This window comes from Quercus lobata, chromosome 11, assembly GCF_001633185.2.
Source record: "Quercus lobata isolate SW786 chromosome 11, ValleyOak3.0 Primary Assembly, whole genome shotgun sequence".
Classification (NCBI taxonomy): Eukaryota; Viridiplantae; Streptophyta; class Magnoliopsida; order Fagales; family Fagaceae; genus Quercus; species Quercus lobata.
In genome coordinates this window covers 15196228-15222371 of record NC_044914.1, presented here as the reverse complement: position 1 = coordinate 15222371, position 26144 = coordinate 15196228, and the positions used below count along the sequence as shown (strand labels likewise).

Here is a 26144-nt window from a genome sequence, read left to right as displayed (position 1 = left end):
TGCAGTAGGAGTGCTAAGCAGATTTACTAGCAAGCCTAGTAAAGATCATTGGCTAGCTAGCCTAGTAAAGATCATTGACTAGCTATTGAGCGAGTCATGAAATATTTAATTGGTACCAAAAACTATAGCTTATTTTATAAAAAGTACCCTGCTATGATTGAAGCTTTTAGTGATGCCGATTGGAATACTTTGTCAGGTGATTCTCTCTCTACCACTGGTTATATTTTTACCTTAGGTAGTGGTGCTATTTGTTGGAATTCTAAAAAGCAACAATAATTGCTAATTCAACAATGGAAGCTGAATTAATAGCATTAGCTTCAGCTAGTGAAGAGGCAAATTGGCTTGGAGATTTCTTATATGAAATTCCACTTTGGGAAAAGCCAATTCCACCTATATTAATTCATTGTGATAGCATTGCCGCAATTGGTAGAGTTAAAAATCGTTATTACAACGATAAATCCAGACCTATAAGAAGAAAGCACAGTACCGTGAGATCTTATTTGAATAGTGACATCATAATTGTAGATTATATTAAATCTAATGATAATCTTGCAGATCCATTTACCAAGGCCTTGGCAAAAGATAGAGTCTGGAATACATCGAGGGGGATGGGACTAAAGTCCATAAAATCATGAACCATGTATAAAGATACCCAACCCAAGGACCAGAGATCCTGAGAATTGGGTTCAATGGGAAAAACGAATCATACGATGGTCGTAAGAAATGCACAATTTATTTATTTTTTAATTATTTATTTTATAAATAATTTTTTAATTATTTATTTTATAAATAATTTTTTAATTGTTCATCCCTATGATGTAAGTGCATTTATCTTGTAATGTGGAGAGGTTGAGTAAAAAAACTCTTAATAAAATTTGTAGCTCGTATGAGTGGAGTGTCAGGATTACAAGAGCACCCTTGACAAAATTTCACCTATGTGAGTGTAGGGGTGGAGTCGCTCCCTATGAGATTTGGACTTAATCTCAAATATACTCATGAAATCGAGATCAGCACACGGCCGTAAAGTGCTAGCTATAAAAGCTCATGTCAACACCTGGGTTATTATGTGTAAGCAGTGATGCTTAATTTCCCTAAAGCAGTTCTAGTTCAAGTTGAAGACCACTATGACTCTAGAGTTGAGATCTCTGTTTTACTAAGTGAAGGTTCAATGCAGAGCACACCTTCATGATGCATAGTGACCCATCTTTGCCTAGTAATCTCTCTTTAACTAAAATTTAATATTAAAATGAGTGGGGGATTGTTCGAGCATTTTAATATTAAATAATTAAAATGAATGAATGTTATAACATAAATGTAAAGATGTGGGAGTGAATATGGAAGATGAGGAGTTAGTGAAAATGTTTAATCCCACGTTGAAAAGGAGAGAGATTATTTTATTCTTTTTAATTGTGGTGATTAATGGGATAACATGAATTATCTCAGAAATTGGGCTAGATACGTGCGCAAGGGGGAGGTGAAGTCCAAATAGTACTGTTGTGTAATTTCCTTTTTTACGTTAATAATATTCAGGAGTATTATTCAGTTTCTCGTTATGTTATTTCGATTATTATTGTATTTGCACCAACAAAATCTCTCGTTTTCATTATGCTCCAAATTAAGAGAACAACAATGCAATGAACCCAAAAAGTAATTTTATTCAAAACAGCAAAACTAGATGGGTCACATCAACCTGTTCGGGTTGCATGGGTTTGTGGAAAAACCATTGGATTTTATTTGGTTTTACTAAGTCTATTGCATAAGTAGTCCAGTCAAGAAACCGAATCGGCAATGTTCACTGGATTACTGATTTAAATGGCTGGGTTAATAACTATTTGAAGTAGTAAAGACGTTATCACAATGTGCAACAATGCATCAACTATCTAATAATTGAACAAAATTGTATCTTTACTATCATATATAAACTTAAATATGTTGTCAAATTCATGATCATTATTGCTGAAAAAGTCATGATCATTATTGATTCTATAGTTCCTTTTTTTCCTTCATTGATCCCACCAAACAGTACATGCATGCATGATGACTGATCCTAATCTCTATTGAAAATTTTTACTTAACCACAAGAGAAAAATAACGGAGGTCTGGAAATGAATAGAAGAAACCGATGTGGGCCATTAACTATGTTACTTTTTTTTTTTTTTTTTTTTTTTTTTGTGCTATGAACTATGTTACTTATAACCTGCATCTCAAATTTTAAAATAAATAATTTGCTCATATATTCCCCCAAACGACAAAAGGTACAACAAATGGTTTTCTTTTTCCCTATCCTTTTCTTATAGAGACCGTGACTACAAAAAATAAAATAAAAATAAAAATAAAAAGTGAATGTTGATTTAGTCATCCTCTTCTCTTTCTTCGTAATTCAACAACAGTGGATATCTCCATTTATAAAAACATCATCCAGCCACACTTGTTTGATACAATAGTTGGCCTCACATATCAACCGACAGATAGAAGCTCATGGAGATTTCTTCCATTTTCGTCTTTTTTGTGTTGTTGTTGGTACACTGTTTAATGGCTAGCACAGCTATGGCAGTAAGGACCAACATCACCACAGACCAATCAGCTATCCTTGCTCTCAAAGACCATATCACTGATGACCCTTACAAAACCTTGGCAAGCAATTGGTCTTCCTCTACCTCTGTTTGCAACTGGATTGGGATCACTTGTGGTGCCAAACACCATAGAGTCACTGCCTTGAATCTTTCTCACATGGGTCTTTCAGGAACCATTGCTCCACAAGTGGGAAAACTAACATTCTTGTCTCATTTATCCTTCAGAAACAACAATTTTCATGGTTCTCTGCCCAACGAGTTAGCTTCCTTGCGTCGGTTGGAAGTTGTCAGCTTTGGATTGAACAACTTTTCTGGAATGTTACCATCATGGCTTGGGTTCTTTCCTAAACTTCAAGTGTTGTATGCTTATACGAACAGTTTTGAAGGTAATATTCCAGAATCTCTAGGCAACATATCGTCACTGAAAGTACTTCATCTCAGCGACAACAATCTTTCAGGTTAGATGCCCTCCACTATCTACAACTTTTTATCTTAAACTATTTTATGATACCAAACATTTTGTCGTCTTTCCCTTATCTCGAGAAAGAATCTTTTGCGTAAATTATTGGGTAACAAGTAATGCGCACATATTATTGAACACAAAATACACATTTTTTGCAAATACACTTTATTCAAAATATTTTATCATTTCTTATACCCTATACGGCTATACCTTGCATAATGTAATCACGTAGTACGTACTCCTCATCTTACTCGGAAAAGAGAAAAGTAAAGAGCGGAAAATGCACATATAAATATATATATATATATATATATTTTTTTTGGTGACCAGCCTCCCAACCAAATCACAATATGTAATATATCAACAACCTCGCTACCCTATCCTTCTTTAATCTTTTAGTTCTTTAAGCATCAACTTTTTGCTGGCCTTATCCTAATAAAGTGGAGAGTGCGTAGTATTTTTCACAATATATTTCGTGTAATCTACAATACTATAGAGGTACAATAATGATGTATTCCTTGTTCTCATATAATGATGTAAGTTATAATTTTTTATTCATGTTTGGTTTTAATATATTTTTCAAACTTAGTATTAAGTTACAAGTATTAAAAATATGATTATATACTCGAAAATTTTAATATATTATATGCATGCCTTGGTTTTTTAAGACATTATATTTAATATTGATTTTTGTTTGAATTAACTTAAAATATCAATATTTTTTATATATATTTTAGATTTCATTTCCAACTATTAAAAGGTGAGCTAATTGAAAATTTCATTAAAAAATATATAGCATTTTAAAAAAACAACAACATATAAATTTCGTCAACTAAGTTAGGAGATTTATATATATATATATATATATATATAGGCAAAGTTAAGAAAAACTTAAATTAGAATTTAAAATTATAATATAATTTTGCGCCATGTGTCTAAATTTATGTGAAGACCACATAATAATTATCCACTTAAGTTTGTGCCACGTGTCCACTTAAGTTTTTTAATTTTTGTATCAAGTGAGTTAATGAGTACAAAATACTAAGAATCTAATATTAATGAACTATAAAATAAAATAAAATAAACCAATCATATATACTAAATAAAAATCACCACATAACAAAGATCACCATACATTCTATTTTATCAAAAATTAGAAAAAAATATTCATAAATAGTATTAAATTCAAGTAAGATTTTAATATGTGACTAACTGCGTTTACTTAAAAAAAATAATTTAACTAATTATTTATATTTTTATGACAAAATTGTGTTTAATTTTAAATGTATCCATATTTATGCATGTGTTAAATAATAAGGGTATAAGTGTATTTTATCGTATTAGTTTTTTTTTTTTTTTTTTTGAGGGACGATCGTATTAGTTATCCAAGAAATTAAAATTCACAATATGAGTACAAGTCATTTGAACAATCAAAGTTCAAAGAAAATTCACTCCATACGTGACATAGCTACAAATTAATCAATGATTCATGGGGTTCATTTGGCGTCTCCTCACATCCCAATGGTGATGTGCTGGACCCAACTTAATGTAAAAAAGTAACATTAGTTCGAATTGTGAGATGTGTTACATCCATAATATTTTCATAACAAATCATGAATGATAAGTTATTATTGATTTTAATTTTATTATATCAGAATTACATTTTTATTACAATTATTGATAAAATTGTATTTTATCGTACAATTTGCCACTTAGGATTTATTATGAAAATGTTGTAAACATAACATTTTTTTGAATTATTTGAGAGATCTAAGTTTAAAGTTTCCCAAGCTTTCCCACATTATGCAGATATCTTCCTTAATTATGAAGCCTGGAAAGATATAAGCTATAAAATTGATTGTTTTAGTTTCCAAAAAAAAGTTCATACTCTATCACTAGTTAAGTTAAGCCTAATCACGACTTTTGAGTGGAGTTGTGTGCATTTGTATTATAACTATTTTCCCTCTCCTTTATGTGTATGTGTGTTTGTTTCTCCAAAAAAAAAAAAGGTTAGATTAAGCCTACCAGCTCATTGATCACTTGTATACCTTCTGAAATTTTGCAGGAGTACTACCAAAAAGTTTAGGAAACTGTACTTCCCTCGAGATAATTCGCTTGGATGACAACAATTTTATAGGTATGACCACTTCAATTTAAATACTATACTTCCCTTTCTGCTCCAAGAGTATTTGAAATTTTAAAAAATTAGCCCATCAATTGCAATTATTATTATTATTATTATTTTGAGAATCTAGACCTAGAGGCCAAGTATTATTGATCAAAAATTGAAAAAGATTTAGTGTATCATTTGTTTCTTTTTTTTCTTGTTTTTGCTCAAAAATTTATTTTGTGTTTATGGTGTATTATATGTCTCCTCACATAAAAGTAAGTCTCACTATAAGTTTTTTTTTTTTTTTTTTTTTTCGAGAATGAGTCTCACTATAAGTTAAGTACACATGAGATTCACTTTTATGTGAGAAAAATATATAATATACTAGGTTATTCAGAATAATTTCTCATCCAACCAAAGTGGTGAATATTGTGTACACATGATGCAGTGTGTTTATAAAGACCACATTAATTAGTGTACCCAATTCATATTACAAGTCTTAGTGTCTTACCAAAAAATTGTTACAAATTGATATGTTTGTTTATGGTGATTCTAGTAGACAAACATACCAGTGGAGATTCTGGAGAATCAATTTTACACAATGAATGGAATAAAGGCTAACAGGACTAATTAAACTGATTTGCATCATTATATATTACTATCTTGTAACCTCAGACATATGCATAGATACACTTAAAGATATACAAAAAGATGCATAATATAATTCTTATATATATATATATATATATATATAATATTTAAATACTATTAATAGTTATTTTATATTTTGTTAAATCTTTTAAATTTTGTAAGGATATTATTAGGTATAAAATGTAAATTGTCCGTATTATTTTTTTTAATTATTATGAAACATATTTTTTTTTTTACGATTAATTTATTCTAGACTTTTTGGTTTTTGTACTTAATAACTTACTTGAAAAAATATTTATGATGTGGTCCCACATTTGATTCTAAAATTAAAAAATAAACTCTTTAAAAGTAAACAGTTTAGGACACATGGCGTAAAATTGGAATTCTAATTTGGAATTCTAATTTGAGTTTCTCTCAATTTCACCTATTATTATATATATAGATATATAGATAAGTCATGCACAAATTACTATTATAGAGCAAGTAGAATAAACAAAAAGTACTCTCCTTAAAGAAAAGATTTAAAGGGGCAGGTTTTCCACCTTGGCTAAAAAAATTGAATCTTCTTTCATTATCTACATAGAGTGATTTGGATGAGTACTATTTATTGATTTGCTTATTTGATTATTATCGTTATTTGTATACGTGTGTCTGTGCGAGATTCACCAAAAAGCGATCTTTTTTTTTTACCTTGTCAAATGCACTTTTTTTTTTTTTTATTCATTTAGTTAGGAGAGGAAAATTTGAATCATAGATATCTTCATTGAAAATTTCAAGAGTTGTTAACTCATTGAACTATAAGGCTCTTGGCTCAAACGCACTTAGTACATAGGATGGTTGTGGCCTTTTATATGATAGTTGCCATCAATTTTTCTAAATACATAGGATGTATATTTCAAAGAGAAAAAAAATTATATTTTGTGGATAATGAGGTTTGAATTTGTTTTGAGTTATTGTGGCAGGTGAAATACCACTTGAGATTGGCGCACTTCAAAATCTGACAGAAGTAACTTTAGCTAATAACAGCTTAGCTGATCACATCCCAGATGCAATCTTCAATAGCTCAAAGATTGAAGTCATTAGTTTATACATGAACCAGCTCTCAGGCCATCTTCCACCAAGTATAGGCAATTGGCTTCCAAATCTTAAGGTGCTATACCTATGGGGCAATGAACTAGAGGGAATAATCCCCAGTTCTATCTCAAATGCTTCTACGCTCGTTGAACTTGAGTTGGGTGCAAACAATTTCTCTGGCTCTATTCCTAATACTTTAGGAAATTTAAGGCATCTGGAGAGACTCAACTTAGTCAACAATTATTTGACTAGCAACTCTTCAAATCTAGAATTGAGTTTTCTTTCATCGTTGACAAACTGCGTAAATTTGACAAGTATAGTGGTAGCAGAAAACCCACTGAATGGAACCCTTCCAATTTCCATAGGAAATTTCTCTACTTCTTTGGAAGAATTTGTAGCATTTAATTGCAACATTAAGGGCATTATTCCAAGAGAGATTGGTAATCTAAGCAACTTGATGACCTTAGACCTAAAAAACAATGAATTGGTTGGACCAATTCCATTTACAGTTGGAGGAATGAGAAACCTCCAAGGTTTGAATCTTCAACACAATAGATTGCAAAGATCTATACCAAATGGTATTTGTCAGTTGAGGAACCTGGATGAATTATTTTTAAACCATAATAAGCTCTTTGGACCAATACCAACATGTTGGGGAAGTCTTTCTAAACTTCAAAAGTTGTACTTGAATTCCAACAAGCTGACTTCCATACCCCCATCGTTTTGGAGTCTAACAGACATACTGCAAATAAACTTGTCCTCTAATTCTTTAAGTGGCTATCTGCCATTAGATGTTGGGAAATTGGAGCATGTAACACAAATGGACCTATCATGGAATAAACTATCAGGTGACATCCATGCTATTAGAGGCCTATGTTCTTTGGTAAGCCTATCCTTAGCTCATAACAAATTCCGGGGTCCTATTCCTCAATCATTTGGTATGTTGATAAGCATGGAACACTTGGATCTCTCTGATAACAACTTCTCAGCAGATATTCCCAAGTCTCTAATGAAACTCAAATGCCTTAAATATTTCAATGTGTCTTTCAATAGATTGCAAGGTGAAATTCCATTTGGGGGTGCTATTGCTCAATTCTCAGCTTCATCATTCATGGGAAATCAAGCATTATGTGGTCCACCTCAACTTAAAGTTCCACCCTGTGAAACAAGTAATGCTGGACAATCAACCACTGCAGTTATATTTAGGTATATATTACCGGCAATGATTGCAACAATACTAGCATTATTCCTCATATTTGCTCTGCTGAGATGCCAAAAGAGAGACGCAAAACATAATGGTCAAGGAGATTTGTTAACTTTAGCAACATGGAGAAGAATAACATATCTAGAACTTGAACAAGCAACAGGTGGATTTAGCGAAAGTAACTTAGTTGGGAAAGGGAGTTTTGGCTCGGTGTACAGAGGGATGCTTTCAGATGGGACTAGTATTGCCGTAAAGGTTTTTAATTTGAATATAGAAGGAGGGTTCAGGAGTTTTAAAGCTGAATGTGATGTATTGTGCAGTATTCGCCATCGTAATCTTGTGAAAATCATCAGTAGTTGTAGTAGGATTGATTTTAAAGCCTTGGTGCTAGAGTACATGCCCAAAGGGAGACTTAAGAAGTGGTTGTACTCTCATAACCACTTCTTGGATATGATAGAAAGATTGAACATGATGATAGATGTTGCATCATCATTGGAGTATCTCCATCATGGTTGTCCTTTACCTGTTGTTCATTGTGATTTGAAGCCCAACAATATTCTCCTAAACAAAGATATGGTTGCACATGTGAGTGACTTTGACATTTCAAAATTCTTAGACAATGAAGAATCTATAACACAAACCATGACATTGGCCACCATTGGTTACATGGCACCAGGTAATGTTTCTAGTTTACAACTCAATTTTATGTTTACAAAGACACACACAGAAACGCAAAGTTGTCTTAGAAAAGTATTAAGCATTTTTTTTTTTAATTATTATCAAGGAAAGATATTGAATACTTTCTAACAATAAATTTCAATCAAACTTGTAGAGTATGGATCACAAGGGAACATTTCCACACGTGGCGATGTGTATAGTTATGGCATTTTGTTGATGGAAACATTCACAAGAAAGAGTCCCACAGATGAAATGTTTACAGAAGAAATGAGCCTAAAAGATTGGGTTAAACAGTCAATACCCCTTTCAGTAATTGAAGTTATAGATGCTAATTTGTTGAAGAGAGGTGAAGAGAATTTTAATGCTAAGCTGGATTGTACATTGTCTATTATGCAATTGGCTATGGATTGTTCAACAGAGGTACCTGAAGAGAGGTCAAACATGAAAGATGTGGTAACAATACTCAAGAACATCAAATTGAAGTTTCTAAAGGATGTTGGAGAAGATTGAGAATATAAAATTTGTTTGTAGTTTTTCCATGTTTGTGCGCTTGACTGATTATTTTTTGTAGATTATGCTACTCCCCTAGATTATATTAATACTGAAGGATGTAATTTACCTAAGTATGTTTAACTATATATATTGGAGGCAATAATCTATATGTTACTAAAAGCTGAAGCGTAGCATTTAATGTTGTTACGCTCCAGTTGAGCCACATCAGCAATCATGTCATTTCCCTTATTTTTTCTAAAATTTTCCCATAATTTAAAAATACTTTTTCTAAATATTTCTCATAATTTTAAAATACTACTAAAAAGAAATGATTTCCAACTCTGCACCATAAAGCCCAATCTTATGTTAATGTTGTTAATGTTGTCTTTAATGCTAATACCTGTGTCTCCCCTCCTCCTTTTGCTCTTCTTGTCTTTCACACTTTCTAAACTTCAGAATTTCACCTTTCTAACGCCAAACTCTCTCTCTTCCCTCCTTGGTCTCTTCATCTCCTCTGAATCACTTCTTCGTACCTGTTCAATTGCCACTTTGCTAAAAAAATCACTTCTTCATACCTGTTCATCTCCTAGGTACGCATTATCTCTTCCTTTTATAATTAACATTTTGCTATTCTTTCAACTAATTGAGCATTAATTCAGACCTCCTTCAAATCTGTCTCTTGATTAATGGCGATTCTTCCTATTCCTGATCAAGAGGTTTTTCAAAACGTTCAATTGTTGCTTATTGGAAATAAAACACCCACTGCTTTATTTTTCTATATATATATCTGCAATCTCTTTGCCTCCATAGATAAAGAGCCTATCAGCCTAACCTATACCAATGCAGAATCCAACCCTTCCCACTAATAAGCGCCCACGAAATTATCATATTTAAAGCCATGGATATTTGTTGTGGGGTTCTCAGCAAACAAACAGACCAAAACAAAAACAAAACAAACAAACAAACAAAAAAAACAAAAGCTTTTAGAATCAAAGCCCTTCAACCTCCAAACCAAAACATTGTCAACGTTAAAGAAGTGCTTGAACAATCTGTGATTCGGTTCTCACAGGTTCAAATCAGATATATATATATATATATATTATTTTGTGTACTTACAGCCATTGTTGAAGCTTCAACCGCCATGAGATTCTATCAAACCATGAGATTGTCTCTGTCTCTCTCGCTCTCGCTGCATTTTCTCCATTTCTACAGGTCTTCTTTGCTTTACTGTCATGGTGAAGGTTTTGGCTGTTGCAGAAGACGGAATGGTTGTGCGACCCATTCAACCACTTATTTCTTTTGTAAATTGCATTGGACTGTTTTTACTTAATTGGTTTTTTAATGGGCAGACAAACCAATGTCCGCCCCTCTTCAGTTTTTGTATTTTTTTTTTTTTAAATTTGATAAGTGATTAATGGGGTTGGGCATAATAAAATAATATTGGGTAATTAAATGGGCTAGACATGATGTAAGATAATTTAAATAAATTCTTGCATAAAAAGTATTAGAATATTAAACCCTAACAAAAAGTTTAAGTTATTAATTTCATATATATATATATATATATATATATATCCATTGATTGAGATACTCAATATTTATTTATGTTTGCTTTTGATTTAATATTACTTATTTGTCTTATGAAAGTTATGATATATAAAAAAAAACATTTGAAATATAGATACTTATATTTATTTGAATTATTTTAGTCAATTTTTTATATTTTTACTAATTTAATATATTTATTTATTTTTAAATAATTATTAAATTAATTATGATATCATTATGGTTCGACCTCAGCTCGACTTTAAAAACCTTAAATCTCTCCCTTTTATGGTTCTTTGAATGGTCCGAGTTTCACAACTATGTCTGTAAATGACAATGTCATAAACAATCTCTACCCACTTGGTGTCACAAATACTATTTGATCCCTCAAGACATTGTCTTTGCTTGAATATATGTCATTGGTATAACAAATCGAAGAGCAAATTATGGAGAGAGATCACAACTTTTCTTTTCTTTGTTTCTCATGAAAAAAGTATATGGGAAAATGGTTTCTTTTTTCCAAATTTGGTAGGCTGTGGTTGGTCATGATTATTGAGAGTTGGAGCTGTTTGGTTGTTGACGATAAATGCATGAATGTTTTTAGAAAATGGGTCATAAATGTTTTTAGGGTTTGACAAGTTAGTTGTCAGTTGGAGCTTGTGTGTGTATGTTTCTTTTAAAAAATTATTTCACACTTTGTTATTGAAATAGTTGTTACATTGTAGGTATTGCATATATTCACCAATGAAAAATTATGCATTTCTTTTAATAATTAAAGTACCATACAAAGAACAAACAGAGGGCTTATGATATTGTATGTATTTAAATTATAGGTGGGCAATTTTATCCAAACAAAAAAGCATGTCTCAATTATGGCTTTGTGCAAAAAAAAAAAAAAAGTGTGTAGCAAATATGCTATTGCAATCTTGCTTTGTTTTTGAGTAGCTGTTTGTTTATTTTATTTTGGCCATACAAGAAATGCACATTGCATTGAAGTGTACATTGTCATTTGTTGTTAGACTAATATGTTTTTCTTATAAGGTTTTGTAATTCTATTTTAAAGATCAATGAACACTAGCCTTTTTAGATATTGAATATAGACTTCCAAAGATACGCTTGCTACTTTTCTACTTGAAATTTCCAATGTTGTATGAAATTAGAACTTCTCTTTAAGGAGGTGAATGAAGAGCCAGTTAAGGAAAGACAAAATGTGGCCTTAAGCAAGAAAAGATTGTTGAACCATTTAAAAGGAATTGATAAGGATAAATATTTAATACTCACAAATGAGGATAAATACAATAATAATACTAGACATGGCACTGGCCTTTTTTCAAAGCCATCTATTATGTAGGTTTGGGCATTATATTTAGAGATAGTCATGGTTCTCCTGTTATAGTCCATAATTAATTCATTGCCAAGGAAATCCATTGTGGATGGCTGCCATGCTCTATTGAGTGTTACACTCCTGTCATGAATTGTGGATCGGGGATTTGATTGTGGAGTTTGCCAACTCAGTTGTTGGCATCAATTGGGTTGTAGGAACCATGCTTGAAGGAGATTCCGGATGTGTTAGAACAAATTCATGCTCTTTGTAAAATAGGTGGGACATATATCCTGTAGGACAATTTCTAGATTGTGTATCAAGTAAGCGTAAGTGTTGGAGTTCTCTCTTTTGGAATTTTCCGGTGCATCGCACGGGTTAGTGACTAGCTTACCTAATAATGGTAATAGACAATGCAATGATTAGTAATTCACAGTTAGCAACCAATAAGATAAACATATATAAGAATATTATTAAAGATCATCAATAAATAATGAAATAAATGTTTTCACCTTGTTTAAAAAATCCTGCAAATTCACAAATATCATCAGAAATGAAATCCATCAATTCAGTGTTTTTCTTCACAATTTAGAAGCCTTTCTTCTAATTTTGGTAATGCTATATGATTCAAAATTTTCATTATTATTTGGTGCTTTCCTTGACGAGTGGCCTTTGTTTCTTCTAAGATTAGAGTTACCGTTATTTTGATTTTCATTAGCCTAATTTTTTTTATTCTTCCTTTTAGGCATTGATATCTATCATTTTTTTTTTTAATGTCTTTTGAATGCTATCATTTGAAGTATTGAAATTTACCTTAGATCCAACAGTGCCAATAAAATCAGAAGAATCGTCTTCAATTCGTTTTTGTACTCTTCCTCCACTCTTAGGTAGGTGATAACAGTTTCCATGGGAAGTCCTTTTCTTTAATTGTGTTTCAAGTTCTTCCCAAGTTCCTTCCATGAGTAAGGTTGCTTATCAATGGTAGCTGGGACTTCCATCTTCTTATCTACTTGAATATAAGAATATTAATCGTAGCTCATCAATACTTGAATAGCTTATTAATGATCTTTGAAGGTCATAAGCTCGGTTCAACACAAACTTGTTTACCATTATTTTAAGTCTAAAATAGAGGCTACAAGCCTACAAGCGTAAGTGTGCGTTTGTTTCAGCTTTTAGGAGCTGAAACGCACGTTTTTATAAAAGCTGGAAAGTTTTGTGCGTTTGGCTAAGTCCAAAACGCAAATTTTTGGAAAAAGTTGTGTTTTGGGCCAAGACAAAAAATGTGCTAAGAACGCGCAAATCTTATGGACCGCAGGAGGTCCATAAACCAAAACGCGCATGCGCGTTGGAATTATCCGTTGGGCTGGATAGTCAATTATGAAAATACCTTGATAAAAAGTCATCAGTTCTCACGCCTGAAGCTGACTCTCACCCCTCTCATCTCATCTCTCTTCTCTCCCTTTGCACGAATCTCACTCTCACGCCTCTCATCTCTTCTCTCTGCTCTGCTCTCTCCGTGATAAGTCTCTCTGCTCTGTCATCCGTTGAATCTTCTTCCTCTTCTTCTTCTTTCTTTCGTCTTCTTCAACGCGCATTGATCTTTTTTTTTTTTTTTTTTTTTAATTTTATTTCTATCTAATCTGATCTAAGAAATACATTTTGAAGGTAGATATTTGATCAACAAAACACTAAGCAACACTGATCTGCCACCAAAAACCACCAGGTACCAACATTGATCTGAATTTTTTTTTTTTTTAACCGAGTATGGGAAACTTTTTTTTCAGATCTTGCATGCTTTGTTCTTGTTAATGATCTATTTATTCTCTTGCCGGGTACTGAAAAAATTTGTGGGTACATGCTTTTTTTACCGAGTGTTTGATTTGTTTTCTCGGCAACCTAGAATTAGATTAATGGGTATTGTTCCTTTACTTGTTTAGTTATTTGTTTTTGTTGATTGGAATTTACAGTGGTTTGAATCTTGCTATGAATGGTTTGTAGACTTGTAGCTCATAATTCTAATAGAAAAAAGAAAAAAGTTCAGGTTTGGGGTCTGAAAATTAGAGGAGAAAAAAGAAAATATGTAGTTGTTTTCAGGGTGATCATGGGGTTTTTATTAATAGTGATCTGATTGAATTAAAAATGTTGAGCTTTGTTTTTGGAATTGACGATTGAAAGGTAACGAGGAATGTAGTGTTCGATTTACCATATAAATTTAAATATGAGGATTATTGTTGATGGCAAAGCTAACTATTGATGTGGGGGTCTCTGTTGATGTAATAACATGGTGATTCATGAATTGCACTTGTACGGGCTCTGTTGCTGAAAAGCTTGTGCAAGCTCTGTTCATGGTTGCTAAATCCAGACAGCCATCTGTAATTTTCATGGATGAAGTATGCTATCCTTTCTGCAAACTACATTGTGAGGGTCTTAGTAGTCACCATACTTGGTTTTTTGCAAACTCTCTGATTCGATCAATTTAATGTCATATATTTGTTGTAGTGGCTCCCATCTTGTGTTTGAGAGAGCTATTAGATTTTGTTCTCCTCAATACCAAGCCTTGTGCTCACTATACTTATTGTCAACTTTGGATTGAAAATAAATACATTTGCATAAATAGTAATGTACAATATTCTATATTACTCTTTTTTTTTAAGAGAAATATTGCATACTTCATGCAAATATGTAAAATATTACACATATATATTTAGTTTATAATGTAAAAGTACATAAAAATGAATATAAAAAAACATAATTCTCCTTTTAAACTGTCTAAAAATAAATCATATCGATTATGAAACACATTCCCTATAAAAGAAAATATATATATTAACACTTAAAATAATTATGATAGTCTCTCTCCTATAGCTGGCCTACACCTTAAATAATAATTCAATCACTACTCATTATTAATGTCTCTATCCTATACCCTACACCTTAAATAATTCAGTTACTGCTCATTATGATTGTCTCTCTCCTACCTATACCCTACGCCTTCAATAATTAAGCCACTACTCACTAGTGCAATACCCACCGCTTCTCTCTCCCCATGCTGTCCACGGACAAGAGAAAAGTAAGGGTGGAAAAAGAAATATCATCCTTCGAGTGTGCTTGTTTTGCAACAATTTTTTCTTTTAAATTTTTAGCTTTTTTAAAAAAAAAAAAAAAAAAAATCTATAGTTGGAATTGGGGTATTTAAATTTACATGGTCAGTTAAAAATACTAAAAAATATTAGTTATACTATATAACTCTAGCTAATAACTTTTTAGCTTTAAACTATAATTAACCAATTTTAAGAAAGTATGAAAATAAAATTTCATTTTTTTATTTTATTTTATTTAAACGCACCTTAAATTTCAACTCATGCACACAATAGTATAATTTATATGGATAAACAATCGCTACATCTGTCACAATAATAACTTGATTTGTCTTTTCTCTTTTTCCTAATGTTTATCGTATAAATATATATATACGCTTTTTTTAATCGGTTTTTTAAGAAACTAACCGCATTCCATATTTAAGTACTTACAATCTGTAATTTTTTTATTTCTTTATGTTCTTATTTTAGAGGACTTCAAAATTTTGAATTTAAAAAAATGAAAAAAAAGAAGAAGAAGAGTTTTGGCCTTTGTTGGGGTCCAAAGATGGAGGAAAAGGGAGATTCCAAATAATAACTTCGTTTTATAATTTCTAGTTCTTTTTTTTTTTTTTTTTTTTTTAAGGAATGTCTAGTTCCTCCTAAAAAAAAAAAAAAAAAAAAGTTTAGTTCCTAGTTGATTGTTGTAGTACAGCTGGAGGTTTTAGAAAAGTTCCTCTTAAATAAATTGATAGAAACTAAAGATTTACTCTATAGAATTTATTCTAATTTCCTTAAATTTTTTATAAAACAAGCATATGTAGTTTGTTATTGCATTTGATTTAAAAGAAAGTAAAGAGAAGATAATGTAATGAGAGGAACAAAAATATAGTAGTACAAATTGTACAATACGAGTCGTACGACGCGGTTGAATTCCACTAAAACAGGCCCACTGAACTGAACTGGCCGTTTCACCAAAACCACCTGCAACGACACCGTTTCACCAAAACTCAAAACACTTTCCCAAATCACAAATCACAATACTCAGACTTGCTGACGCTCACCGTCGATGGCTCCAGCTCGGCCAGATCAGGTCCAAGGCGACGGCGACGGCGCCGGCGCCGGTGAATTTCTTTTCTCTTTCTCTCCAGCTGGTCTCTCTCTTTTGCTTTTTCTTAATTGTCATTGCTGGATTTGTTGGGGGGTTTTTGTTGCTGGATGTTTTTTGTTTTCATTCCTTTATAGTGAAAAAAGGGTTTCTCTTTGTAAGTCAGAATTCCTTTTATGTCGTCCACATTTCGTTTTTCTTTTCTGTGGATAAATATCAGTCTTATCTGCTAGATGTTTGACAGAATGCCTCAGAGAGTTGTGTTTGTTACACGTTTTGCTATGTTGAGTTTATGTTAAATGTCTGGTCCAACATGGTTTGACTTTATATGTGTAACCTTTGACAAATTTGTTAGAACGCTTGTGTTTTGATATGTAAAAATCATTATAATGGAGAACAATGCAGAGAATGCAGTGAGCCATGCATGTCGAATAGGGAAAAAATATTTTGGGTTTTGGACCATATGGGACATGAGGGAGAGCAATGCAGAGAATATAAAATAGAATCCTCTGGATGTTGTACTTGTTGTTGTTGTTGTATTTGGGGTTTGGATTCAGAGAAAGAGGAAAGGGTACTAAAGGAGGATGTGAGGGTAGTAGTTAGATATGGCAAAACAAGTCAGACCCGTTTAAAAATGATTTGTTTTGACCCACGACCCGACCCGATCCATCCGTTTTGCCACGTCTACCAACGTTGAGTAGATTGAGATTGAGATTGAGGTGTAATTTTTATAAAATATTTACTTATTTTTCTTTATTTAATATGTTATGTACTCTATTATAGTTTGTCATTCTTTACTTGCCACCTTCATTTTTTCTTTGTACTTTAAATAGATTGAAGATTATACAAAGATTAGTTTCTAGAAAGCTGGAACAAAACTTGCACCAAATTTGGGTATCAAGTCAAGTGTTTAGTGGTAATTGGTAACAATATCACCAGTGAGAATCTAATCACAGTTAAGGAACTCATAAACAATTGACAGATTGCATCTATTTCAAAAAAATAAAATAAAATAAAATTGTTTGAAAAATACGGGTCAACTCAACCTGAATTGCGACCCAACTCAACCCGTGACCCGATTGACCCATTTAAAAATGACCCGTTTTGACCCGCGACCCATTTGACCCGACCCGACCCATCCCGCCCGTTTTGCCATGTCTAGTAGTAGTGAGAGGGGAGGGTTGTGGAGAGTGAGGCTCAGATTTGGGGAAGAAATAGTGCGAAACTTGGAAAACTTTGTTTGTTTATGCTTTTTGTTTTTTGGATGAATCAGATGAGGTGTTATTATTAAGCTCAATACAACAAAATACAGTGTAGATATTATTGCTGCCAACTTCACTTTACGCAAAGAGGATCTTAAGTATTTCCTCTGTAAGTTATCAATACCCCACTTGAAATCTTCCTGCCATGAACTCGCTATGAGTGAAAGAACACACAATGAACAAATGATCATTATTCTCATATCCCCATTCAAGAAGCCTATTAGGCAATCTTTCCTGAATGGAAAGCTAACTGATGAAAGACAGAAAGAGTGGTGGTGTTGAATTACATTACCCTCATGATCATTCTATATTCTGTTTAGGGCTTTGAAATGAATATTTTATTGCTGTGGGGGCTGACTGGTTTGTGAAAACAGCTGTGTTTCCAGTGGAGTAATGGTGGTCCAGTTGTGGTATTCATTCTGTTTTACTGAACTCAATTATAAAGGGTTTTTATCTATCTATCTATCCAAAAAAAAAAAAAATTATAAAGGGTTGATAAAACTGAAGCATAAATTAAGCTGATATTCGTTATTGCTTCTGTCTTTTATATGTATATACACCAAATATTTTGCTCATTGAAATTAATGGACCTTTGGTACCAGTTCTGGTTTCTACCTTAACTAGTTTGTACATTCAAATATAATGATTTGGTAATGTCATGGAAGATATTTTCATTTGAGGTTGATTAAGAATTTTATTATTCACTAACCACCTCCATTAAGGATTACAAGCTAGTTGCATATATTATTGCTACATGCATTCCATATTTTATATTTTCTCAATTTTTTACATATCTTTTCAATGTTTCATATTGGTTTGGCTCGCATTTGACATTTTATGTTATATTTTATATGAATTTTAGCTAATAGTCATAGGTTTGCACTTCATGAGATTGATGAAATGCTTATGCAAATGTACTTCAATATTGCTTGTACTTACAAGATCTCTTTCTGACTTTGACATATTTGTTGGAGTTCAGGTACCCTTACTAGAGTCACCGTGTTATTTCATTTTGTCCCAAACATAAATATACAAAGGCTCTGCATGTTAATGGTTCTATATTATGCCAAAGAAAGAGCTGGCCTAGATAAAAATTCAATATAAGTGAACTCATGCAAGCAATTATTATTATTTGTTTACACAAAGAATGCAATCATAAGCTTATGCACAATGAGTGGCCAACATTCACTTTTGAGTTTTGGATTTCTTATATATCATGTGTTCATGCAGATTAACAAATTTGCTATTCAGTGCTGACTTATATGCTTATCTTTCAGGACTCATTGTTTCAATGATGTAACAGTTGTTGGAGGTATGATTGAGTAGATTTAGCAAATGTTGAAGCACCATGATTGTGACATGGCCAAGACTTTTGACACCGACTCACCTTTCTCAAATTATGCGGAACCAGAAAAACCCATTAACAGCGCTCCAAATCTTCAAGGAAGCCAAATACAAGTTCCCCAATTACGGTCATAATGGTCCAGTCTATGCCACCATTATTGGCATCCTAGGAAATGCAGGCCGGATTTGTGAGATGAAAGAGGTGATTGACTGGATGAAAGAAGATTCGTGTGAATGCAAAGATTCAGTCTTTGTTAATGCAATCAAAACCTATGCGAGAGCTGGATTGCTAGATGAAGCTGTCTCTCTTTTTAAAAGCATTCCTCAGTTCAACTGCGTGAATAGGACAGAATCTTTCAATACCCTGTTGCAGATATTGGTCAATGAATCTAAGCTTATAGCCACTCATCGTTTGTTCTTAGAAAGCTCTTATGGGTGGGAAGTGAAGTCTCGGATTTGTTCCTTGAACTTGCTCATGGATGCTCTGTGCCAGAGGGGTTGTTCTGTTCTTGCATTGCAAGTCTTCTTAGAGATGAATTATCAAGGTTGCTATCCAAATAAGGAAAGCTATCGGATTCTAATGAAAGGGTTGTGTGAAGATAGGAGGTTGAATGAGGCCACCCATTTGTTGTATTCAATGTTTTGGAGGATCTCTCAGAAGGGTAGTGGTGAGGATGTTGTAGTCTATAGAACCTTGTTATATACTTTATGTGATAATCGGCAAGTTGAAAAGGCTGTAGAAATTCTTGGTAAGATTTTAAGGAAGGGGCTGAAGGCTCCTAAGCGATGTTTCCACCATCTTGACCTTGGTCAGTGTAGTACTGGTGAAGATATAGAAGGCACCAAGCGTTTGATTAATGAAGCTTTGATCAGAGGTGGAATTCCCAGTTTGGTTAGTTATAGTGCTATGGCTATTGATCTTTACAATGAAGGTAAGATTAGTGAGGCTAACAAAGTTCTCATTCAAATGCAAGAAACAGGATTTCGGCCAACAAACTTGATTTATGAATCAAAGTTAGCAGCATTGTGTAGGGGAGGGAATGTTGATGCAGCAGTGAAGGTAATTGAAGAGGAAATGGAGGGAAATTGTGTACCAAATGTTAGGGCATATAATATTGTGCTGAAAGGATTGTGTAATGAGAGGAAATCTGTCCTTGCTGTTGAGTATTTGAAGAAAATGGCTAAGAAGTTGGGTTGCAATGCAGACAAGGAAACTTACAGCATTTTAATTGATGGGTTATGTTGTGAAAGTAGATATCTTGAAGCAAGTGAAGTGTTGCAGGAGATGTTAATCAAATCATATTGGCCTTGTGTTGATACTTATAATATACTTATCAGGGGTCTTTGCTCTGTGGGTAGGCAATACGAAGCTATTTTGTGGTTGGAGGAAATGATTAGCCAAGGAATGAAGCCAGAACTTTCTGTATGGAACTTGTTGGTAGCATCTGAATGTTCCAACTTGACCGACATTGAGGTGTGCTCTCAGACATTTAATTAGATTATTAGATTCTGATTGTTTATTGTGTCTGGAGGTGTGCTCTCAGATAATGGTGTAACTATTTTTTAGTCATATTTTTCTTTCTCAATTGCATAGTGTCTGAACATTATGAGGAAGATTGTCAGTTGAGACATACACAATCAGAAAATTTCATTTTTCATGATTTAAAAAAAAAAAATTATTTATTTATTTATTTATTTATTTTTACACTGATAACTACTTTAGGCATCAACTATTCTCAAATGAAGCATATGGCCTTATACAAGGAACAGCCGAGTAAGATATTCTAAGGAAGTGTCTCGCTGGATCTTAGGCATATTTTAGATAAATTTGATAGTGAAAAGTCTAAAAGAATGTTGTTTTATTAAAATTTGCACTAGTCTTCAAACTCTCTTTGAATAATTCGGATTCATCCAATGCTAATGGTCTTAGGATTTGATCTTTCCTTTGCACCGCAAAAATAATAATATTAATACTAAGAGTTGGCCCCTCCAAATGAAACTGACTGGCCCTCATGAGTCATTGTTTCATTCAAATTTGTTTAACAATTTTGACCCTTTGTTAGTCTTTCTCCATCTCTCCTCCCCCAAAACATCATCACACAACCCGACTTTTATAAGTTTCTATTGGGCTGTAGCTTCCTATATCTAGAAGCTTCACCTTTTCAATTTGCAGTTTCCAATTTTCTTCTTTGCAGCCACCTACCTTATCACTTAGTGTCAGTGAAAGTTCTTATAGTCTCACACTAACTCTCTTTAATCTCTCTACTCCATTTCTTCTTCTCCTTTTTCGTTTCTATTTTACCTCAATTTCTATTCATTTCTATCTAACTTGAATATCTATTGATTTATGGTTGATGATTTCTTTTTCTTCCTTTTATATATTAATCCAATTGATAGTCAATATTCATTATTTGTATCTAGTGTTTCATACTAATTAACATACTCAAACAACCGTATTTAGGTAAGATTAGGTATGACAAACACATCTAGTGCTAGATTAGATGCATAAATCTTCATAGTCCAATATATGGTACCACTAATCTTATTTGAAAAATCTCATGCACATCCCAAAACTAACAAATTTGTCTTTGTGCTTGACATTTGGAGAAGCAAATGTTGAAATTGATGTTTAAAAATTCATTAGTGCAGTAATGAATGGGTCACACACACACACGCACATATATAATGTAGTACCAGACAGCGACTTGACTATTGGAAAATGAAAAGAGTGAAGAGATTAGAAATGGAAGGATTAGAAAGTGGAATTCCTACTACTCTGTCGTGTGTACTGGACAGAGACATGTCGGCTAGGGTAATGGATTCCATATAAATGGTCAAAAAAGAAAAAGGAAGATTAGTCCAAATTGGGAAGGATCTACGGAGCTTCTTTTTTGTGTTGAGTTCTTGACAATGTCTGCAGTGTTCAAGCTTATAATGGTGATGGTTTGGAGGATGACTGTTAGATATATTATGGTACAAGTGGTCCAAATTAATTGTAGGCCTAAATACTTGTATGTAGAATAAGCAATTTAGCTTTATATATGGAGTTCATTGTAACAAAAGTGCTTGATAAACAGATGTAGCCGTTATGAGCTTTCATACTATAGGCTGTTAGGCTAAACCATGATAACCTGTGTGCTTCTGTATTCTCTATCTATGCTGTATCTTTAATGCTTTCACGTACCATTCAATTATCACATACAAGCACACAACAACTTTAACATCGGTGGCACTCTCAAGGAGAAGGCGAAGCCGCAACGGAATTTCATAGGGATTAAAAAGAAGAGGCTAGAAAGTTTCCTGTGGATTCTTTCTGCCTCGCATGAAGACTTTTGTTCATTTTCGTTGCATCTAAGATTTGGAATTACTGTACTAATCGAAGACTTTCGAGCGCACTTATCCCAACCAAATACCAACTGCAGCCAAGATTGGTCTAAAAGCTCCTGTTGTAGCTGGGGATTGAAAGTAAGTCTTAGTCAAATGAGACAATTGGAATTCATCCCTAATTTGATTTCATAATTTTTAATTAGTTATGTCTATTTTATGATAGGGATATATCAAGAAGTATGACAACTTTAAGCAGTTTCTGAATCTTGCAATCTCTTTAAAGCATCCTTCTTTCTATCAAACTGGAACATTGCTCCTTCCATGGAATCAAACGTTAGAAATCCTCCACCTTTGAGTTCCTCAATGGAATCAAAAATGACCAATTCCACCAAATCTGAGCCAAGTAGCCCAATTAGAAAAGACAAATTTCGACAATTTACACGCTCTATATCCTCATTCTTACCATCAAAAAAGTCTCGTTCTGGCAGTTCAGCATCTAAGAAAACGCTTTCACTATTCTCTACTTCCATACCATCAATCTTCCCACCAAACAAGTCTCCGACTAGTGGTTTGTCAGCTACTAAGACGCGGCGATTCTCTCTTTCCATATGGTCAATCTTCCGACCATCTAAGTCTGAATATGGGAGTTCAAAATCTAATGAAACACTCTCTCAAGTCTCTTATTCCATACAATCAATTTTCCCACCAAACAAGTCTGAAACAAACAGTTCATTCAGCGGTCATAAAAATTCTTATTCTCGTTCAATACAATCTTATTTCCCTGCATATAAATCGAGTTCTGAAATAAGTTCTACCAAGTCAAAGTCTCTCACAAGTAAGGAATCTTCTTTTTCATATAAAGTCTCACCCCCTACTGCCACCAACACAAGACCTCCAACGCCACCGCTTCCCCCACTTTCTAAAGACTCGTATTCCATTTTTTCAATCTTCCCACCAGAAAGGTCGGTAGCAAATTCTCTAGACACTGATGGAGCAAATTCTTATTCACAATCTCATTTCCATATATACAATTCAAATCCCCAAACATGGACAGGGACGTCATACTCTCAGACAAGTGAGAAGTCTTCTTTTTCATACGAAATCCCACCCATCACCACCATTACTGCTGCCGCCACCATCAACATATCACCTCCAAGGCCACCAGTTACACCCCTAGCACCTCTTCCTCCTCCTCCTCCTCCTCCTCTTCTACAATTCTCTTATTCTAATTCAATAAAATCTTCTGTCCGTGTAAATATATCGAATTCTCAGACAAGTGAAGAGTCTTTCTCATGTGATCTCACAGCTGCTACCACCTCCGAGACAAGTGATGAGTCTTTCTCATATGATTCAACAGCTACTACCTCCACCACTGGCACACCATCTTCAATGTCACCACCAAAATTATTTTATTCCCCCCTGTCAATTTTCCCACCAAACTTGTCTGTAGCAAATAGTTTGTATACCATTCATGGAAATTTCCCTTCAAATGTATTGAATCCTCATATAAGGTCCAGGAAGTCAAATATTTGGAGAAGCAAGAAAGACTCTTCTTTCTCATTTGAATACTCAGCCTCCACACTACCACCACCACCACCACCATCACCACCAATGGATTGGTATATTTCGGTCCCATGTCCTGAGAGTTGTGCTTCTGCTTCAACCCATGATCAGTCTTCAACCAAGAGAAATAAAACAAGGAAAACAGAATTTATCCGTATGCCTACTTTGGTCCAAAAAGCGCTAGATTCTACTACTAAGTCAATGGGTGAGTCTTCTTCTGCACAATCACCTCAATTTAATTCTTAATTTCTACTAAAGCAATGCCACACAATATTTTTCACAATTATTGAGTTAATACATTATTGATCTTACAATGAGAAGCACAACCACTTCAAAATTCTCAACATGTTCATGTTCAGTATGTGTCTGTGCTACACATGCTGTAAAAACTTCTACATGTGTGTTCTCATTATGTTGAGAGAATATATATATATATATTTTATTAAAAAAATTCCTTTAATTTCACATATATTTTTAAAGATTATTTTGATCATTGTAATTTATTATGAAAACTTATATATAAACATGAACTATTCCTATAAATATATAAAATTATTGGATAGAAGTGTCAAGTCCTATTCTTGATCTTGTTTCATGGTGTTCGTGCTTTCGTAGTTCTTACATAGCCTACCGTCAATGTTATTTTATTATTTATCGTTATTATGATAGTTGTGAAATATGTTGGAAGTTGGAACACTAGACTTATTGATTTACAATTAATTGAAAGTTGAAACTAGAGATTAATTAATTTTCCAACTCCATCAATTGAACGTCAACCTAAGATGATTATTTTCTGTTCAACCTGTAGATGACAATAATTTTCAACCTGGAGAGAGCTCAGATCTCACAACGCACCCCAACATGGCCCTCATGCAATCCCAGTCGTCTATGGAGCTCTTGAACCAGGAAACCATGCAACACCACCTCCAAACCCTAATTGAGGGGGCTCACGAGAATTGGACCTATGCCATCTTATGGGAGCCATTGTACGACTACTCTGGCTCATTTATTTTGGGTTGGAGCAATGGATACTACAGAGGAAACAACTCCAATGGCAAAGCCAAAACGAAAAAAGTAGTGGTGGAACAAGAGCTCAGGAAGAAGGCACTTGGCAAGCTCTATTCTGTGATCTGTGGCGGGTCTGACATGTCCAATGGTGACGACGAGATTGTTTTAGAAGATGATGTCCCTAACATCGAGTGGTTCTTCAATTCGTCAATGTTTTATTCCTCCATCATCAGAGGAGGTGACCTCCCAAGCCATGCCTTCTTCAATTCAAGCCCCATCTGGGTTGTGGGTTCGGACCAACTTGCAGGCTTACCGTGCGGTCGGGCTAGTCGAGGGCAGTCCTTGGGGCTCCAGACCATGGTGTGTATACCTTGGGCAAATGGGGTTGTGGAACTGGGCTCTACCGATGCAATTTTCCATTGTGAGGATCAGATGGATTTGATCAAAAAGGTTAGGGTTTTGTTTAATTCTAACAGCCTGCAAATGAGTTCATTGCCTATTACTGAGCAAGGCAAAAGCGACCATATCCTTCGATCGGTTCTGGCAACGACCAACAACCTTCATGCAAAGGATGTGGACAGTATTTCCAACATCATTGCTCGTAGTGGCAAACGTACCTTGTAACCACGACTTACACTTTTTTTTTTATAGACCAATGACTTACATTTGATACACTTTTTTTTTGGAGATATATAATTTTCACTAGCAAGTTCTGCCCTCATAAATATATTGCATAAAGATTTGAGGAAATTATAGTACCCTAAACTATAATCCCTGTATACATTTATCACCCCCAACTTTTAAAATATATTATTATCATCATAAATTATAACTTGTATTTCACTTTGCACCTTATTGTCCATTGGGTTGTTAATTAGGACTAAAAAATATATTTTGTGCAATTTATGTAATCTTTGCATACATGACATCACATAAAAAGACTGTATTGTTTCTCTTCAATTTCTAAATACAAAATCATTTTACAAATTTAACCCTCATAGTGTCACGTAACCTTTGTTTTAAGGGATTAAAGAGAGACAATTTGGTCTTTTCATATGTTGTCACATATACAAATCAAATCCGTGACATGCTTTTTTGTTCAAATTAACAGTCCAATTGATGATAGGGTATTAAGTGAAATACAAGTTATAGTTTAAGGTAGTAACTGTGCATTTTGAAAGTTCAAGGTGGTAATTATAAATGAGAGTATAATTTATGGTGATGAAATATAATTAATTGCCCATAAAGATATTCATTTTCTTCTTCCTAACTGCAGTTGATGATTGGTAAAGTGCATGGCTTAACATGGTACTTGAGCAAGGATATCCTTTTATATTTAAGCTT

The 26144-nt window shown here is 33.5% G+C and overlaps 2 protein-coding genes across 3 annotated transcripts; both read left to right on the top strand.

Moving 5' to 3' along the window:
- Positions 1-2381: 2381 nt before the first annotated feature.
- Positions 2382-9333, top strand: LOC115969238 (probable LRR receptor-like serine/threonine-protein kinase At3g47570). The gene is made up of 3 exons (XM_031088841.1): positions 2382-3031; positions 6760-8751; positions 8908-9333. Exons 1-3 carry the CDS (start codon positions 2479-2481, stop codon positions 9261-9263), a joined length of 2901 nt encoding a protein of 966 aa, XP_030944701.1. The 5' UTR covers positions 2382-2478; the 3' UTR covers positions 9264-9333.
- A 6688-nt stretch (positions 9334-16021) lies between these two features.
- LOC115969141 (pentatricopeptide repeat-containing protein At1g05600-like) lies at positions 16022-25499 on the top strand. 2 transcript variants are annotated; one of them, XM_031088711.1, is made up of 3 exons: positions 16022-16312; positions 18836-20376; positions 24601-24794. In XM_031088711.1, the coding sequence occupies exons 2-3, from the start codon at positions 18907-18909 to the stop codon at positions 24691-24693; spliced, it is 1563 nt and encodes a 520-aa protein (XP_030944571.1). In that variant the 5' UTR covers positions 16022-16312; positions 18836-18906; the 3' UTR covers positions 24694-24794. The 2 variants fall into 2 exon arrangements, with proteins under 2 accessions (XP_030944571.1, XP_030944570.1); XM_031088710.1 differs by lacking the exons at positions 16022-16312; positions 18836-20376 and adding an exon at positions 22511-23997 and having other exon boundaries at positions 24601-25499.
- The last annotated feature ends 645 nt before the right edge of the window (positions 25500-26144 follow it).

What these genes read in the sequence shown, in the direction of transcription:
- LOC115969141 (XM_031088710.1), top strand. Translation starts at nt 22,551, where the DNA reads ATGGAATCAAACGTTAGAAATCCTCCACCTTTGAGTTCCTCAATGGAA. An exon ending in TTCTACTACTAAGTCAATGG is followed by an intron (nt 23,998 to 24,600) that starts GTGAGTCTTCTT and finishes TTCAACCTGTAG; the next exon opens with ATGACAATAATTTTCAACCT.
- LOC115969238 (XM_031088841.1), top strand. Translation starts at nt 2,479, where the DNA reads ATGGAGATTTCTTCCATTTTCGTCTTTTTTGTGTTGTTGTTGGTACAC. An exon ending in CAGCGACAACAATCTTTCAG is followed by an intron (nt 3,032 to 6,759) that starts GTTAGATGCCCT and finishes TTATTGTGGCAG; the next exon opens with GTGAAATACCACTTGAGATT. An exon ending in CATTGGTTACATGGCACCAG is followed by an intron (nt 8,752 to 8,907) that starts GTAATGTTTCTA and finishes TCAAACTTGTAG; the next exon opens with AGTATGGATCACAAGGGAAC.